At 39.7% G+C, this 15,386-nt stretch overlaps 2 protein-coding genes and 1 pseudogene across 11 annotated transcripts in view; 2 read left to right on the plus strand and 1 right to left on the minus strand.

Annotated features, from left to right (window-relative positions):
- Positions 1 to 625, plus strand: part of TP53BP1 (tumor protein p53 binding protein 1) — an 81,761-nt gene extending 81,136 nt beyond the window's left edge. For 4 of the 5 annotated variants that reach the window (XM_006920436.3, XM_015595862.2, XM_006920437.3 and 1 more), the window contains one exon: positions 269 to 625. In XM_006920436.3, the coding sequence (XP_006920498.1) occupies positions 269 to 456 (188 nt within the window). In that variant the 3' untranslated portion in view covers positions 457 to 625. The remainder of the gene's footprint in view (positions 1 to 268) is intronic. The other variant, XM_025038798.1, reaches the window with a different exon arrangement.
- A 443-nt stretch (positions 626 to 1,068) lies between these two features.
- Positions 1,069 to 15,386, minus strand: part of TUBGCP4 (tubulin gamma complex associated protein 4) — a 66,565-nt gene continuing 52,247 nt past the window's right edge. For all 6 annotated transcript variants that reach the window (XM_025038803.1, XM_025038801.1, XM_025038802.1 and 3 more), the window contains 9 exons: positions 10,991 to 11,041; positions 10,459 to 10,564; positions 9,204 to 9,311; positions 8,626 to 8,764; positions 6,004 to 6,181; positions 5,302 to 5,436; positions 3,730 to 3,846; positions 2,959 to 3,098; positions 1,069 to 2,294 (listed from right to left, as the gene is read on the minus strand). In XM_025038803.1, the coding sequence (XP_024894571.1) occupies positions 2,282 to 2,294; positions 2,959 to 3,098; positions 3,730 to 3,846; positions 5,302 to 5,436; positions 6,004 to 6,181; positions 8,626 to 8,764; positions 9,204 to 9,311; positions 10,459 to 10,564; positions 10,991 to 11,041 (987 nt within the window). In that variant the 3' untranslated portion in view covers positions 1,069 to 2,281. The remainder of the gene's footprint in view (positions 2,295 to 2,958; positions 3,099 to 3,729; positions 3,847 to 5,301; positions 5,437 to 6,003; positions 6,182 to 8,625; positions 8,765 to 9,203; positions 9,312 to 10,458; positions 10,565 to 10,990; positions 11,042 to 15,386) is intronic.
- Positions 6,288 to 6,402, plus strand: LOC112469848 (annotated as a pseudogene).

Consider the following 15,386-nt stretch of genomic DNA (forward strand, 5'->3'; position numbering starts at 1 on the left):
CACCTTTAAGAGGTGCGCTGACATGAGTGAAGCACTGGGCTGTCTATGCTTCTACTGGTGTCCAGTGGTGTATTTGCTAAACATTTTTACAAGGTCAGCATTTATTGATAACTTCCCATTTGGTTGTGATCAGTAACATGTTGTGTTTGACTTAAAGGGCTTAGTTTGGGCAGAGTGGGATGTACTGGCTACAAGGCACATCAGGCTTTTTAATAGAGGGGCTAAATTGAGTCTCCTTTCCTTACTTACCTTCCCCTGCTTCCTGCAGATATTGCTTTAGGGGTATTTGACGTGGTGGTGACAGACCCCTCATGCCCAGCCTCGGTGCTGAAGTGTGCTGAAGCATTGCAGCTGCCTGTGGTGTCACAAGAGTGGGTGATCCAGTGCCTCATTGTTGGGGAGAGAATTGGATTCAAGCAGCATCCAAAATACAAACACGATTATATTTCTCACTAAGGCTACTTGGTCTTACCAGTTTTATTCCTTGCTGTTGTGGAGATTGTGTTTTAACCAGGTTTTAAATGTGTCTTGTGTGTAACTGGATTCCTTGCATGGATCTTGTATATAGTTTTATTTGCTGGACTTTTATGATAAAATAAATGTTGAATCTCTTTGGTTGTAGTAACTGGGATTTCTTCATCTACTTCTTTGAGCTTACTTTCAGAACAATTAGCAAGATAAACTTAGTACCTTCTGTGTGGTTTTTCAGTTGGCTTGTTCATTGGAGGACATCTAGCCAAGGGAAATAATGAGGAGTGAATTTTAAAGTTTTCTTTGGCATAGCTGTCAAAAGGTTATCCTGGGCTATCTAAAATTCAGTACTACTAAATACCTGATTTTACAGTAGGCCCAGATAAATAGTTGTGCCAAAAGTTGAGTGAAATTCACAGTTAAGTTTCTTGGCAATTAAAAAAAAATCTCTTTATAGAGTTGAGCTCACTAAACTGTATACTGTACTCTCAGCTAAAAGGCAAGAGGACCAATTGCTGTGACTGGGCAGTGACTGTAAGCTTGATGGGATGACATGAGAAATATAGTGGTAACACTCAGAAATGTTAGAAGCTTTAGTCACAGGTATAAAACTTTATTACTATTGTCACATGTTGGAAGCTGTCCCTTCTCTACCCCAGCATTGTCCCTGTTGATGTTCTCTCATTCTCTAAAGCAGCGGTCAATTTTTTTTCTTCCAAATAGTAAATGTTTTAAGTGTCACAACTACTCACCTTTGCCATGATGGCAGGAAAGCAACCACAGACAATAGGTAAATGAACAAGAGTGGCTGTGTTCCGGTAAAGCTTTATTTACAAAAACAGGTGATGGTTTGCTAACCTCTGCTCCAGGAGCAGCAGTGGAAGGGGTTGTCTTTAGCTGACAGTTGCAGAGAATAAGGGAGTAATATGTGGTAGAAGAGATGTAGAGACCAGGGTGTAGGACCAGGTCACATAGCTAAAAACTGAGGCCAGAATGCTGCATTCTTTTTGGTTTGAAGGGAGTTCATTGAATGTTTTGATTCATACTGATGTGAATATTAGCGATTACCAGTGATGATTGGGCCAGATTAGGAGAACCTCAGCTCCTGTGGTTCTTCTAAGATGGGATAATCAGACCTGCAGTTTTCAGTATTTGACAGCTAACAATCTGACCTCGATTTTTTTAAGGACCTTATTTGTTTAAAACAACAACTAAATACATTGTAACTAAAACTGCCCTTTTACAATTTGAAATAATTGGAAGTTATTGGTAAAATTCTTCAGATTCATAGTTTTAAAGATCCTTAAGGATGAGACACTCAGTTTTAATTTTCTGGAGGAAAGCGGGTTTGTGGGGTGAGGGGAAGCCTACCTTATGTGGTGCCTTTCTTGCTCAGTGGCAACATACAACAGTTGACTTTCTCACATGAGCCACAAAATATTTAACTTTCTGATCTGTATTACTGCTATCTCTTGCAGCTTGAACAGCACCTAGGCACATAGTAGGAGCTCAGTAAATGAACTTATCAGAGAAATGGTCTCGATGTAACAGATCTTGCAGGGTCCACAGAGGGAGAGCTGATGTCACTTGTGCTCCTTAGGAGAGTTAACTCCCCTAAGCGGGGGCAGACCCTTCCACTTGAGAAAGAGAGGAAGGATTTGTACTCGTGGATGTTCAGTAATCACTTCTAGGAGAAAAGGACAGCCCTCTCAATAGCTTGCAGCTAGAGAATGAGATGTTTTGAGCCTTCTTCTGTTAAAGATGAGAACGTGGTGGGAAAGACTTATTCCAGTTCGTGAACCCGAAATTTTCACATCCCGAAACTACAAAAGAAAAAAAGAGCCTCATCAAATATGCTTTCCTAAGATTTTCTTTAAAAAAAAAAAAAAAAATTTATATCTATATGAATCAGGGCAACCTGTGATCTAGATAATGTCATCTTAAAACTCAAAGTCTGACTACTGCTAAAATCACTTAGGAAAAATCTGGTTGAGGACATTTCAGAAAGAGCAAACAATAAAGCATTTGGGACAGACCTCTGAGAGAGGCCAACAACTACTTTATCTCACTATAGATTAAAAAAAAGTAGAGTTAGAAGGGGCAGTCCCCTCTCACAAACTGGAAGCTGTGGGCCAGCGAGGCAGGCCTACAGCAGCACAGCTAGTTAATGTCAGAACTGGGAACTGAGGCCATGCTGCTTCCCAGCACAGCAATACACAACCTAGCCAAGAACTTAAAACCCATCTCAGCCTCAGGAGGTTAGTATTTTACTATGATGACTTTTACTAGAAAATAATCATTAAAATGATTAAAGATGATCAGACACAGTGCTTTATCTCTTTGGGCCTCAAGTTTTCTTGTTTATAAAGTGAGGGTATTTGGACCAGATGATGGCTAAAGTCTGTATGTCCAGCACTGGAATTCTACGACTTGTTTTAAAAAGCCACACACATTTAGTCCACTGAGTTCCCCAAGGGTTGTTCCTACCTGCCCAGAGTCCCACCAGCCTGGGTGTAATATTTGTTATAATCTAGTCGTAACAGTAATTGAGCCAAATCCGAGTTGATCTGATGATTCCGAACACTGGAGAGAATCTTGAATAGGAGTGAAGACTGGCGGCTAAAGCCCTGCAGAGAGAAAGACTCAAGCCGTCATTCCTGAGACTCACCAACTACCCATGTGGGAAAGGGAGGGGTGGTGACAGATGTTCTTTGGAAAAGCCTTGCTCAAAATTCTTCAGCACCACCTGGCCTTCCCACATTTCATTTCTATTAACTCCTAAAATAACTTCTTAGTGCCAAGTCCACAGAACACAGAATTCTAATAAAGTACTCTCATTCTCAGTAGGAATTTAGCAGCCAGTTTCAAATGAATATAGTCTGTCGTGTACTGGGGTTGGGGAGAACCTGTGTGTTTTTGTTACAGGCAGATAATTATAATCTCAGTGAAAGATAGAGGGTTAGTTCAAGGAAGTAAGGAGGTTGGATATGAGAAAGTGAGAGCAAAGCCAATGCATATTTGGTGGGCCCAATAAACTATTCAGGGCCGAACTATTTTTGAATGCTGAGGAAGCACATAATTATCTGCTTTAAAATCAACCGATACCAACATTTTAGATTTGTTTCTTGTTATTTCTGTGTGTATGTACTGGGGGAAATGCTTTATTGTCTCAGAGGGAAAGATCATGTTTCTCCATTTGCAAAACCACCTCTATCCTTTGGACAGGGCTGCGTATTTCCAGCAGCCAGGCAGACTCACCTTCACCAGGATGCTCAGTTGGGCAGCCCCACGTTCATCCAGTGGCCCTAAGTTCTGACTGACGAGCGAGCAAAAGCTATGACAGAGGTCTAGGATTTCATTCAGGCAGTGAAACACCTACCCAGGAAACAGTTGGTATTAGCAAAAAGAAGGAAGATCTGTGAAATTAAAGATTTGGGAAAATAATCTTAAGAGGTAATTTATTCTCATGTTCCCACTTCTGACAAGGAGAGAGAATGCCACGTGCAAGTCCTACCAACTCCTCAAAATGCAACATGTATAAAACAAACCCTTCCCTTCCTGGCAAAGATGCTAACATTCTCTTAATCACCCCTGCACAAAACCTCCACTGTAGCCACATTAAACTAGTCATCATTTCTTGGACCCACCAAGAATGTACTCCTGCCTTGAGCTTTGCTTTCATTGTTGTTTCCTGTGCCTGGGATACTCACCTCCTTAATACCAGGTCCAACTCCCTACCCCCAACCCCCATAAACTTTAGTGACCCCTGAATCGCTCTCTATATTATCTGTAGTATTCACCTGGCGTTTGTTCAGGCCACCTGTATTGTTATTGACCTGTGTATGTATGTATGTCCTGTTTCTCCAACTAGATTGTGAGCTCCTTAAGGGCAGAGCCATGACTTATACCTCTTTGTATCCCCAGTGCCTTGCATACAGTGAGCACTCAATAAATATTTAGTGATGACCACCTGCTCTGAGATTCTACTTTTCCCCAAAGATATACTCATACCATGCAAAGACAGTCTACCTGTCACAGTGGTTCATGGTTGTTTTCAATTCACAGAACGCTTTGGAGTGGCATTTATATAACTCATTCTCCCTTAGTGAAGCAAAAATAACAGCCCCAAATACCAGAACAAAAGAGAAGTCTGTAGTGCTTGTGATGTGGCACAACTAAAGAATGACAATTAGCTCACATCAAATATAAAGTGTAACTGTTACAGTAGAAACTAGAAGGGATCATTTCAACCTTCTTGCTTTTTATCCTGGAATTGGAATCAGCTTGTGAGCTTTAAAAAATACTGGTGCCTGATCCCACTCCAGGAACTCTTAATTTAAGTGCTCTGGGTTCCATTTGATTCCCATGTGGATCTAAGGTTGAGAATAACTCCCCTGAAGGAGATATACATATGTACATATGTGTGTATACACATAGAGGAGGACGCTACTCCAGTAGTCTCTGAAAACAACTTTCCAGCAACTGGCTGATCCTGATTCAGAAGATTTCTAGGAAAGTATACACTATATGCTTTTCGTTGGTCTTTCTATGGTGTCAGAAAGTTTTAAAAATGTCTTGAAATCCTTCTGAGGGTTAAGCATGTATTCTTTCATGTATAGCTGTCCACATCCTATATTTCAGAAATTCAAAGACATTTAAGTTCCCTTTTAATGTCCCTTTTAGTTTTGCTTTATAAGTTGTTAAAAATGTTTAAATATGGAGATTGAACAATTGCTTAATGATAGTTCCATATCTTGGCACCTCAAAGTGCCTAAGGGAACAATCAGGCTAGAAGCAGTGTGGGGAAACCAATCAGTCCTACTTACTTACAGGTTTCAACAAGATAAAGGACTGGGCCAGCAAATTGCTCAGGAAGTGGTCGTGAGCCAATCGGATGCTTTCAAAGTCTCGGGTAGAATTGATTTGATGAAGCAGCTGTGAAAACTGAGACTCCAGCACATCTACCTGACAGACAGTTACACAAATAATTTTAGCACTCTGCCTATTCTAAGTACTCAAAGACACTAAGATGCCTGATAGGATGACATAGAAATTCTTTGCCCCACCCATCTTCCTCCTATCTAAGCCACTTTAAGATTGACTAAAGACACCCTTATGTTGCCTAGCCTTGTAGATAGTTATTTGCCTAATTCCTAACAAACTCCAATGTCTGGGCAGATTCCCCCTACCCCACCACCTTCCCCAACCCAATCCCCTCATGCCTTCTCCCCTCCACTGACTGACTTGGTTAAGTTCTATAGGATTCCAGAAGTTACAGCAAACTATAAAAATAAGGTCAACAATAATTAAATACTACATTGCTGATAAGGACCCCAACTCCTCATTCTCATTCAGCCATTTATTTTCACTTTCCTCTAAAATGCCCCCAGGACACATGCCCAGTGAGATAATCTATGAATTTTCTCAAACCCAAGCATTTCACCAAATGCAGGATTGCAGCTCCTCTTCAATAACTCCTGCCAACCTCCTGGACTTCTCTTCATACCCTTTTACTCATCCCTCGGCACAGACCTGGAGGTAGTACTGCAGATTATCCACCAAGAATGCCATGTGGTTTCTTAGGCGCCACTTGACTGCATCGGTCTGGTTGGACTTGAGGTGTTTGCGCTGCATTTGTAGGGCCCAGCAGTGCTGCAGTTCAGCTTGTACCCGGCGCACACTCAGTAAGTACTTGAAAACAACATTGTACCTGGGACAGAAACATCAGGCTATGTAAGATAAAAACTTCATACCTCCACCTGTATAATAGACAGTAGGACTTTGTGTCACTGACCCCTCCTCAAAAAGGCAGGAAGGACTATGGCACAACCTGCACAACCCCGATCCTGTCTGATCTCGGAAGCTAAGCAGGGTTGGGCCTGGTTAATACTTGGATGGGAGACCACCTAGGAAGACCAGGTGCTGTAGGCATGAAAAATAAGAGATTGTAAACTGACAACGTCCTTGCAATCTGTGAGGTCAACCAAGGGTTGCCTCACCTAAAAAAAAAAAAGGAAGGAAATGGGAATGGACAAATAAACTGATCTATATGATGGACTATTATATAGCCATTAAAATCAATGAACTTCAGCTGTACAACACAACAAAATGACTCCTAGTAATAGTATTCTGAATAAAGTAAATCTCAAAAGGTTACATATAGCCCAATGCCCTTTTTTATAGTGCTTACAACAACTAAATAGGAAAAAGTATACTTTGGACAAATATATAGTATAGAAAATATAGAATTTAGGATAGTGGTCATTTTGGGATGTTGGAGGCAAGGGGGCAGGACTGGGAAGGACCACATAGGTAGACGGACATTATTGTTAGTGTTCTAGTTTTTGTGCTGGGAAATGGTTTTATGGTTTGTTCGTGCATGCGTGTGCGTGTGCGTGTGCGCGCGCGTGTGTGTGTGTGTGTGTGTGTGTGTGTGTGTGTGTGTGTGTATGTGTAAGAAGAAGGAAGGTCTTGCAAGGACCAATAATAAGAATATATTAGGAACCAAGAATTTTTGTTAATATGATTCTCTGTCCTGGAAACCCAAAGAAAATGGAGGTCTCTCACTGAGACTCCCTCATGGCAAGCACAGGGGCCAGGTGCTGAATGCTGAGCCCTGTACTAAGAAGACACATGGGAAGAGCAGGCGATTCCTGGTAGAACTGGGTGTATTTACTTTTTCTTAGGAAGACATGCAGAAGACAACCCAATTCCACTTGGTTTTAAGAATTATTTTTTCTAATAGAACGATATACTGAAAATAGTATACTCCATTTGGAATCTGATTTGAACCAACCTAACTATAAAAAACATTTTTTAGGTAACTAGAGAAATTTCAATGTAGACTAGATATCAGATACTAAGGCATTATTAATTTTATTGGGTGTAATATTGGCATTTTAGTTATGTTAAAAACATGTCTTTTTTGAATTGCATAATGATAGAGTGAAATGACTTGTGTAGGATTGCTTCATAAGGCTCTAGCAAAAAAAAAAATTAACAAGTACATTGGTTACTGAAGCTGGACAGTGTGTACATGGGAGTTCATTATAGTCCATATTTTTGTTTATATTTGGAAATTTTCATAATAAAAAGTTTGAAAAATACTTCGGAGTTTGATTTCTTTAAGGGTGTTATGAGCATATCAAGTGAGGAAGTGAGAGGACTGTTGGACTGTGGGGTGCTGGGAGCTGTGGAGACTCTGGACAAGGTCCAGGCAGCTTATTTAGGTGGTCTGGGGGACCTGAAACTGCCACAGGATCTTCTCCCTGAAGTGGCCTTGCCGTTTCCAGTTTATGCCCAATCTCTCATACCCTAAGCTTTTCTACTCCAAAACAGTAGAGAGGATTGTGAACAGAAAGAAGAAAGATGAAGAGAAGACATTTTGTTCCTTTGTTTCCCTTTTCTCCATTCCTCTAGCCTGAGCATGACAGCTTCCATCCTGCAGCCAGGCCAGGGGCCACTGCCTGAACCCATAAGAGCATTTGGGAAATTCCTGAAATGGCGTGGGGATGGATTTCAGAGGCAACGACCAGCCAAGTATGCTTCTCTTGCCTCCTTTCCCTGGAGCACTAATTCTCCTCTGGGGGACATTATTTCCTGACGGAAATGAGCAAGAGCACTTGGCAGGCTCTCAGGATAAAGACCAGGGTTGATCCAAGCCCTGTCTCTCACCACCTTGGTACGCTTGGCTGCTCCCACTGGCTCTCCTAGGGGTAAGGAGGTGATCTTCTCCCCAGTGACTAAAGTCCACAGCAAACACTTGGGCTTGGAGTGTTTCCAAGTAAATAAGAAAATTAAAAAAGTTAGGTAGGAACCTCGTCAGTCTGATGGGATTATCAAGAGTCAGAGTCAATGTGGTACCTGAGACTGTACGTCCCAGAGGTCACAAACTAGCACTGAAAAAGAAAACTGATGGTTTGAAGGGTTTGACCTTACCATTCATTCCAGTATCCACCACTTCCTACTATCTCACATCTGTGGCTTCACTTAGTTAGGTTTTGGCCAGCACCTGAAGGCGTTGAGTTTGAAACCTCATTTACAGACTGCTAACTAGTTGGTGGCTATCAAGCTCCCTCCAATTCTATTCCTGATAATTTCTTCCCTTGGAAATAAGGTGGGTCATATTTCCCTGTGAGAAAATCAAATACTCACTTTTCTAGGACAGCGGGGGTGAAAAGAATGTGCAGTGGCCACTGCACTTTGTAGGAAAGACCTAGAGCTGCCCAGCCGGATGCAGGGGCCTCCCGTGGAGAAGTTTCTCGAGAAGGGCCTTCTCTGGCCTGAGTAGCATCTGTTAAGAAGAGAGGGAAGGAAGTCTAGCTTAGACATTGCCAACCTAGAACCAGAGCTTCAGCAGGTGAAGAGCATTCGTGAAATGAGCACTCACTCGAGCCTGCAGTATCAGAAGCATAAACGGCACAAAGGGGACTTGCAGAGGCAAGAAAACGTCTATGTGAGGTTCTAAAAGAATCTTCTTTTAGAGATTCTTTTTTCAGCCTTAAAGTCTAGTGGCTTGAAAAACAGAGACCTTTCCAGTGCACGACAAACAAAAAGCATGGCCTGGGTCTCTCAGCCTCTCTGGACTTCCCTTTCCTCCCACATAAAATTAAGGCACTAGACTTGGTGATTTCTAAGGTCCAGAATGATATGGTTTCTGTGGAGGTGGAAGCAGAGAAAGGAGAACAGATGATGACTAGTAGGAGCAGACAGATGCAGAATGAATGGCAAACCTTTCTGCTCCTTTCCATGGTACTCAATTGTCAAATGCAACAGAGGGAGAAGGTTGTCATCGTCCAACAACACCTTGTGTGCTGACTGTTGGAAGGCCACGTTCACATCTGTAAAAAAGGACATATGGGCTACATAACAAAGCCAGACTCCTCTAGCTCTCCACTTCTCCCCAGCCTGCCTCACGCTACGAGTAGGATGCAGTAATGTTGGTTGCTTCTGCCTGACTGGCATGTGTTCCTTCCCTTGTTGATAACAGCACCCTGATTTTCCCTAGAGAATCAGCCCTGCCCAGTATAATCCGTGTAGTTCCAGTGGGGTTGACAATACCTGATCCTAGGGGTAGGCAGGTGACCCAGGCATGATCAAATGGAAGGTCATACTCTACCTTGTTACACTATTTTATTTAGGGATATAAACGTGACCGAGCCAGGCCAACCCAGAGGCTTTATTCAGACTGAAAGAGTACAGCTCTTTAATTTTCTTTTTTTCCCCAGACTCTGATCCTTAACCCAACTTTCCTTATGTAGTCTGAATGGGAATGGTGATCATTCCTATTGGTCAAGGGTGAACACTTTGGCATATCTTAATGTCTGACCTCTCTGACACAGGGATAGGTATCGGTCTGAGCTGGACTAATCAAAACCCTTTCTCTGGAATCCTTTCACTCGCTATCAGAGAGTCTGGGTTGGCTCCGCCAGTAGACACTGTGAGGGATGTTCCTGGGAGCTGTTGGTGGCCATGCTTCCAGATGGGACTATAAGGCCATCAAAGAGTGTACAGAAGGCACAGACAAGATATGATAAAATGGAATCCTAGCAGTATTTAAGTTCCTGGTTTCAGTCATTCTGAGGCCTAGTTATACCCTATCCCTTTGGAGTTATAGGTATAATAGCAAATACATTCTCCTTTCTACCTAGGTTAGTTCATGTTACGTTTCCATGATCACAACCTTAAGAGTTTTAATACAGTACATGGTGGCAATAAGTCCCAATATGTTCCATAAGGAATATATGTGTAGAATCTGATAAGATAAAATACCTGGTTTGAAGGCCTGTGTCAATTCTTCCAGGAAGGGACACAAGTCAAGAGGCTGCTCCCAATGACCTCGGTGTGAAGCCTATCTGAAAGGCCTTCCATCTTTGGAAACTCAACAGTCTGCTCTTATGTGGAATAGGCCTAAATGGTTCAGTAGCAGCCAAGAAACACCCGACAACTTTAGTAAGCTGGTAATTCTCTGGTCCACAGGGCACTTACCATGTTCAGTGACTGCAGTGGGGGGTGTTTTCAACATGTGTTGAGCTGTGTCAATGAAAGCCTGAAACAGTTCTCCACGTCCCAGAAGGTAAAAGTCTTTAATGATCTGCAGAAAGAATTTCAACTTACAATTTGGTAATCCAGCAGGGCCATGAGCTTCTTATTATCCTACTGGAATTACACATTTAATTTCCAAATCTCATCAGTTTAAGTCAATCTATAAAAGGATATAGGCTTTTGACATTTCAAAGGGGCATACTTAGCAATCTTGTGGCAAGATGACCGGTGTGTCTTTGGTATCATTTATTCAGTGAAAATACAATTATATTAAGCCAGAAGAAAGTAAACACCCAAAGCTTTGTATTGTAGTAAATTTACAGTATTAGATGTAATTGGCCCATTAGGCCAAGGACATAGAAGGCCACTCTAGAACTCTGGGTACGGGCTATCAGTGCTCTTAGAAGAGGCTAGAGAATTACGTCATTGCCCACCAGCATCATTCTGAGAGTGAACAGAACAGCTAAGCTATTACCTTCAGCTGACCCAGTAAATCTGACTCTTCCACCATCAGCTTCCAGAGATGCTGTGAAAAGAACCATCAAAACAGGGACAAAATTTCATTACAATGAAAACTTCTGTAAAAAATGATTTTACACAAATCCAATGATGTATTGAAAAAAGAATATAAATCATGACCAAGTTGAGTTAATCCCAGGAATGAAAGGGCAGTTTAACAGTAAAAAAAAATACACACACATACACACACACATACTGGAAATGTTCTGAAATTTAGTAGTGATGGTTACACGCATTGTGAATATACTAAAAACCACTAAATTGTATATTTTTAAATGACTCAAATGTTATGTGAATTGTATCTCAATAAAAAAATGTAAATATGAATGTAATTTACTAAAGATCAAAAAAGAAAAAACATGATTACTTCAATAGACACAGAAAAAGCATGTAATAAAAGTCAACATCTATTCATGATTTTAGAAAGAAAGCAAACAAGGAATAGAAGGAAACTTCTTATTCTGATAAAGGGTATACACCAAAACCCACAGCAAACAACCTATTTAATGGTGAAACATTAGAAGAAATTCCTTTAAAGTCATTCAACATTGTACTAAAGACTTTGCCAATGCAGTAAGATTAGAAAAAAAGTATAATTGGAAAGGAAGACACAAAAGTTACTATTAACATGATGTCATTTATCTGTATATGAAGTCCAAGAGAACATATATATAGATTATTAAAACTAGTAAGAATTCAGCAGGGTTGAGGATTAATGTACTAAAATCTACTGCGTAACCATAGCCAGCATCAATGGTAAAATCCTAACTAGGATTTGTCCTGCGAAGTGATCAACACTGAAGTACCTAGAATCTCCACCCTGGCCCTTAACCTTTCCTCTTTTACTGGAACTGACACAGATTAGGAACTGGCCTTTGGCCCCTCTCCAGGCCATGTTACTAGACAAAGTAGGGGACATCTCCTGGGGAAAATATGCACACAGGTCAAAATAACTTAGACATGTGAAGAGTAAAAGACATACAACAGACTAGATAACACACACCATATGAAGCAGAAGTTTTAGAACAGACTGAGGGATAATACAAAGTGTCACCCAGATCTCCCCTCTAAGACTGAGGTATTCATTACCCCAGTTGTCAAATATTGCCTGTTGTTGGCCCTCCAGGAACGCCCTTGGCTAAAGGGAGCTTCCTTACCTGTGGTTTCTTTCCCTGAGGACAGGCCATTCAATTTCTGACAGAGGCAGAGGTACAATGGCCTAGCCCTTGAACCTTAATTTAAGACATCTCTGAAAGGCCATTACAGCTTCAGAACTCTGCACAGGACTGGCCAAGGCTTCTGCTGCGACTGTATCACAGCTTACCTTCTCTCTCTGATCAACTCTGCTTTCCTCACTTTTTGCAACTAAATTTTAGTCTCAGAATCTGTTGACACAGACCAAGATTTTAAAATATGCTTGGTAAAAATGCTTAAAGAGGTAAGGATAATAGCAATATACATATACAAAAGAAATCATAAAAAAGAACCAAGTTTCTGGTACAACTGGATATCTACATGCAAAAAATTAAGACTCGATCCATACCTTGCACCACATACAAAAATTAACTCAAAATGATCACAAATCTAACAAATCTAACTGAAAATTATAAATTTTCTAGAAGAAAACAAAGGAGAAAATCTTTGTGATCTTGGGTTAAGCGAAGGTTTCTTAGGCACAATGCCAAAACCATGCTTCATAAAAGAAATTGATAAATTAGACTTAATAGAAATTAACTTCTGCTCTTGAAAGACAGTGTTAAGAGAATGAAAAGACAATTCATAAACTGGGAAAAAATATTTGTAAGTCACATATCTGATAAAGGACTTATATCCAGAATACAAAGAATTCTCAAAGTTCAATAGTAAGAAAATAAAAACAATAAAAAATGGACAAAAGATTTGAACAGACAATTCACCAAAGAAGATATGTAGATGGCAAATAAGCATATGAAAAAATGTTTAACATCATTAGCCATTAGGGAATGCAAATTAAAACTACAATGAGGGAACACTCAAATGTCTATCCACAGAGAAAACATATTAGTATGAACAGTGGAGTACTACTCTGCAATAAAAAGGAATAAACTATTGCTACATGCGATATGTATTAATCTCAATTATGCTGAGTTAAAGAATACCTAGGAATAAATTTAACCAAGGAAGTGAAATATATGTATAACATAAACCACAAGACTTTGTTGAAAGAAATCAAAGACGACACAAATTGAAAGACATCCTATGTTCGTGGGTCAGAAGAATCAATATTGTTAAAATGTCCATACTACTTAAAGCCATCTATAGATTCAACATAATCCCTATTAAAATTTCAAAGGCATTCTTCACAGAAATAGAAAAAACAATTCTACAATTTGTATGGAACCATGAAAGATCTCAAACAGCCAAAGCAATCCTGAAAAAGAACAAAGCCAGAGGCATCACATTACTGATTTCAAACTATACTACAAAGCTATGGTAAATAAAACAGTATGGTACTGGCATAAAACCAGACAGACCAATGGAACAAAACAGACAGCTTAGAATTAAATCCCTGCACATACAGTTAACTAATATTTGACAAGGGAGCCAAGAACACCCAATGGGAAAAGGATAGTCTCTCCATAAACAGTGCTATGTAAACTGGACAAACACATGCAGAAAATGAAACTGGACTATCTTACACTGTACACAAAAATTAACTCGAAATGGATCAAAGACTTAAACATAAGACTTACTAAAAAACTTCTAGAAGAAAATGTAGGGAAGAAACTCCTCAACATTTTGTCTTGGCAGTGATTTTTTGGATATGACACCAAAAACAAACAACAAAAGCAAAAACAACAAGTATGACTAAAACAAACTTAAAAGCTTCTGCACAGCAAAAGAAGTAATCAGCAAAATGAAAAGGCAACCTACAGAATGGGAGAAAATATATGCAAACCATCTATCTGATAAAGAGTTAATATCCAAAATATATAAGGAACTCATAAAACTTAACACCAAAAAACAAGACAATCCGATTAAAAAATAGGTAGAAGACCCGAATAAACTTTTCTCCAAAGAAGACATGTGGATGGCCAATAGACATATGAAAAGATGTTCAACATCACCAATCATCAGGGAAATTCAACTCAAAACCACGAGATATCACCTCACACCTGTCAGAATGGCAACCCTCAATAAATCAACAAACAACAAAAAGTGCTGACAAGGATGCGGAGAAAAGGGAACCCTTGTGCATTCTTGGTGGCGTTTTAAATTGTTTCAGCCACTATGGAAAACAGTATGAAGATGCCTCAAAAAATTAAAATAGAACTACCATATCTCCCAGAAATTTCACTGCTGGGAATTTATCCGAGGAAATCCAAAATACTAATTCAAAAGGATATATGCACCTCTATGTTCACTGCAGCATTACTTACAATAGCCAAGATACAGAAGCAACCTACGGGTCCATCGACAGATGACTGGATAAGGAAGGGGTGGTACATACATACAATGGAATAGTACTCACCTACAAAAAAGGATGAAATCTTTTCATTTGTGACAATATGGATAGATCTAGAGGGTATTATGCTAACTAAGACAGAGAAAGACAAATACCATATAATTTCACTTATATGTGGAATCTAAAAAAACAAAATAAATGAACAAACTCAGATACAGAGAAGAAATCGATGGTTGCCAGATGGGATGGGGATTAGGGAGACTGGGTGAAAATGTGAAGGGATTAAGAATTACAAATTGCCAGTTATAAAAACAGTCATGTAAAGTACAGCATAGGGAATATAGTCAATAATATTGTAATAACCATGTATAGTATCAGATGAGTACCAGACTTATTGGGGTGATCACTTCGTAAGTTACATAAATGTCTAATCACTATGTTGTACACCTGAAATTAATATTGTATGTCAATTGTAATTGAAAAATTAAAAAATTTTTTAAAAAGAATTGTATGTTCAGGATACTTCGAGAAGACCATTATTTCAGAGAAGAGATGTGATAACTCTCTTGTAATACATTTAGAGAAGTGTTTTAACATGTATTAACAAAGGTTATAAGAGTGTTCTGTGCAAGCTAAAGAAAAAAGAATAAACTATTGATACATGTAACATGGATTAATCTCAAAATAATTATGCTGAGTAAAAGAAGCCGGACTCAACTACCCCCCGCCCCACCCAAAGAGTACATACTGTTTGATTCCATTTATATCAAATCTAGAAAATGCAAACTAATCTATAGTGACAGATTACATGACAGATCTCAATGGTTGCTTGGGGAGAGGGAGGGTAAGAAGGGTGGGATAAAAGCACATGGAAAGGTTGAAAATAAGGATGGAAGAAGATATTTAC

This window comes from Pteropus alecto, unplaced genomic scaffold (assembly GCF_000325575.1).
Source record: "Pteropus alecto unplaced genomic scaffold, ASM32557v1 scaffold86, whole genome shotgun sequence".
Classification (NCBI taxonomy): Eukaryota; Metazoa; Chordata; class Mammalia; order Chiroptera; family Pteropodidae; genus Pteropus; species Pteropus alecto.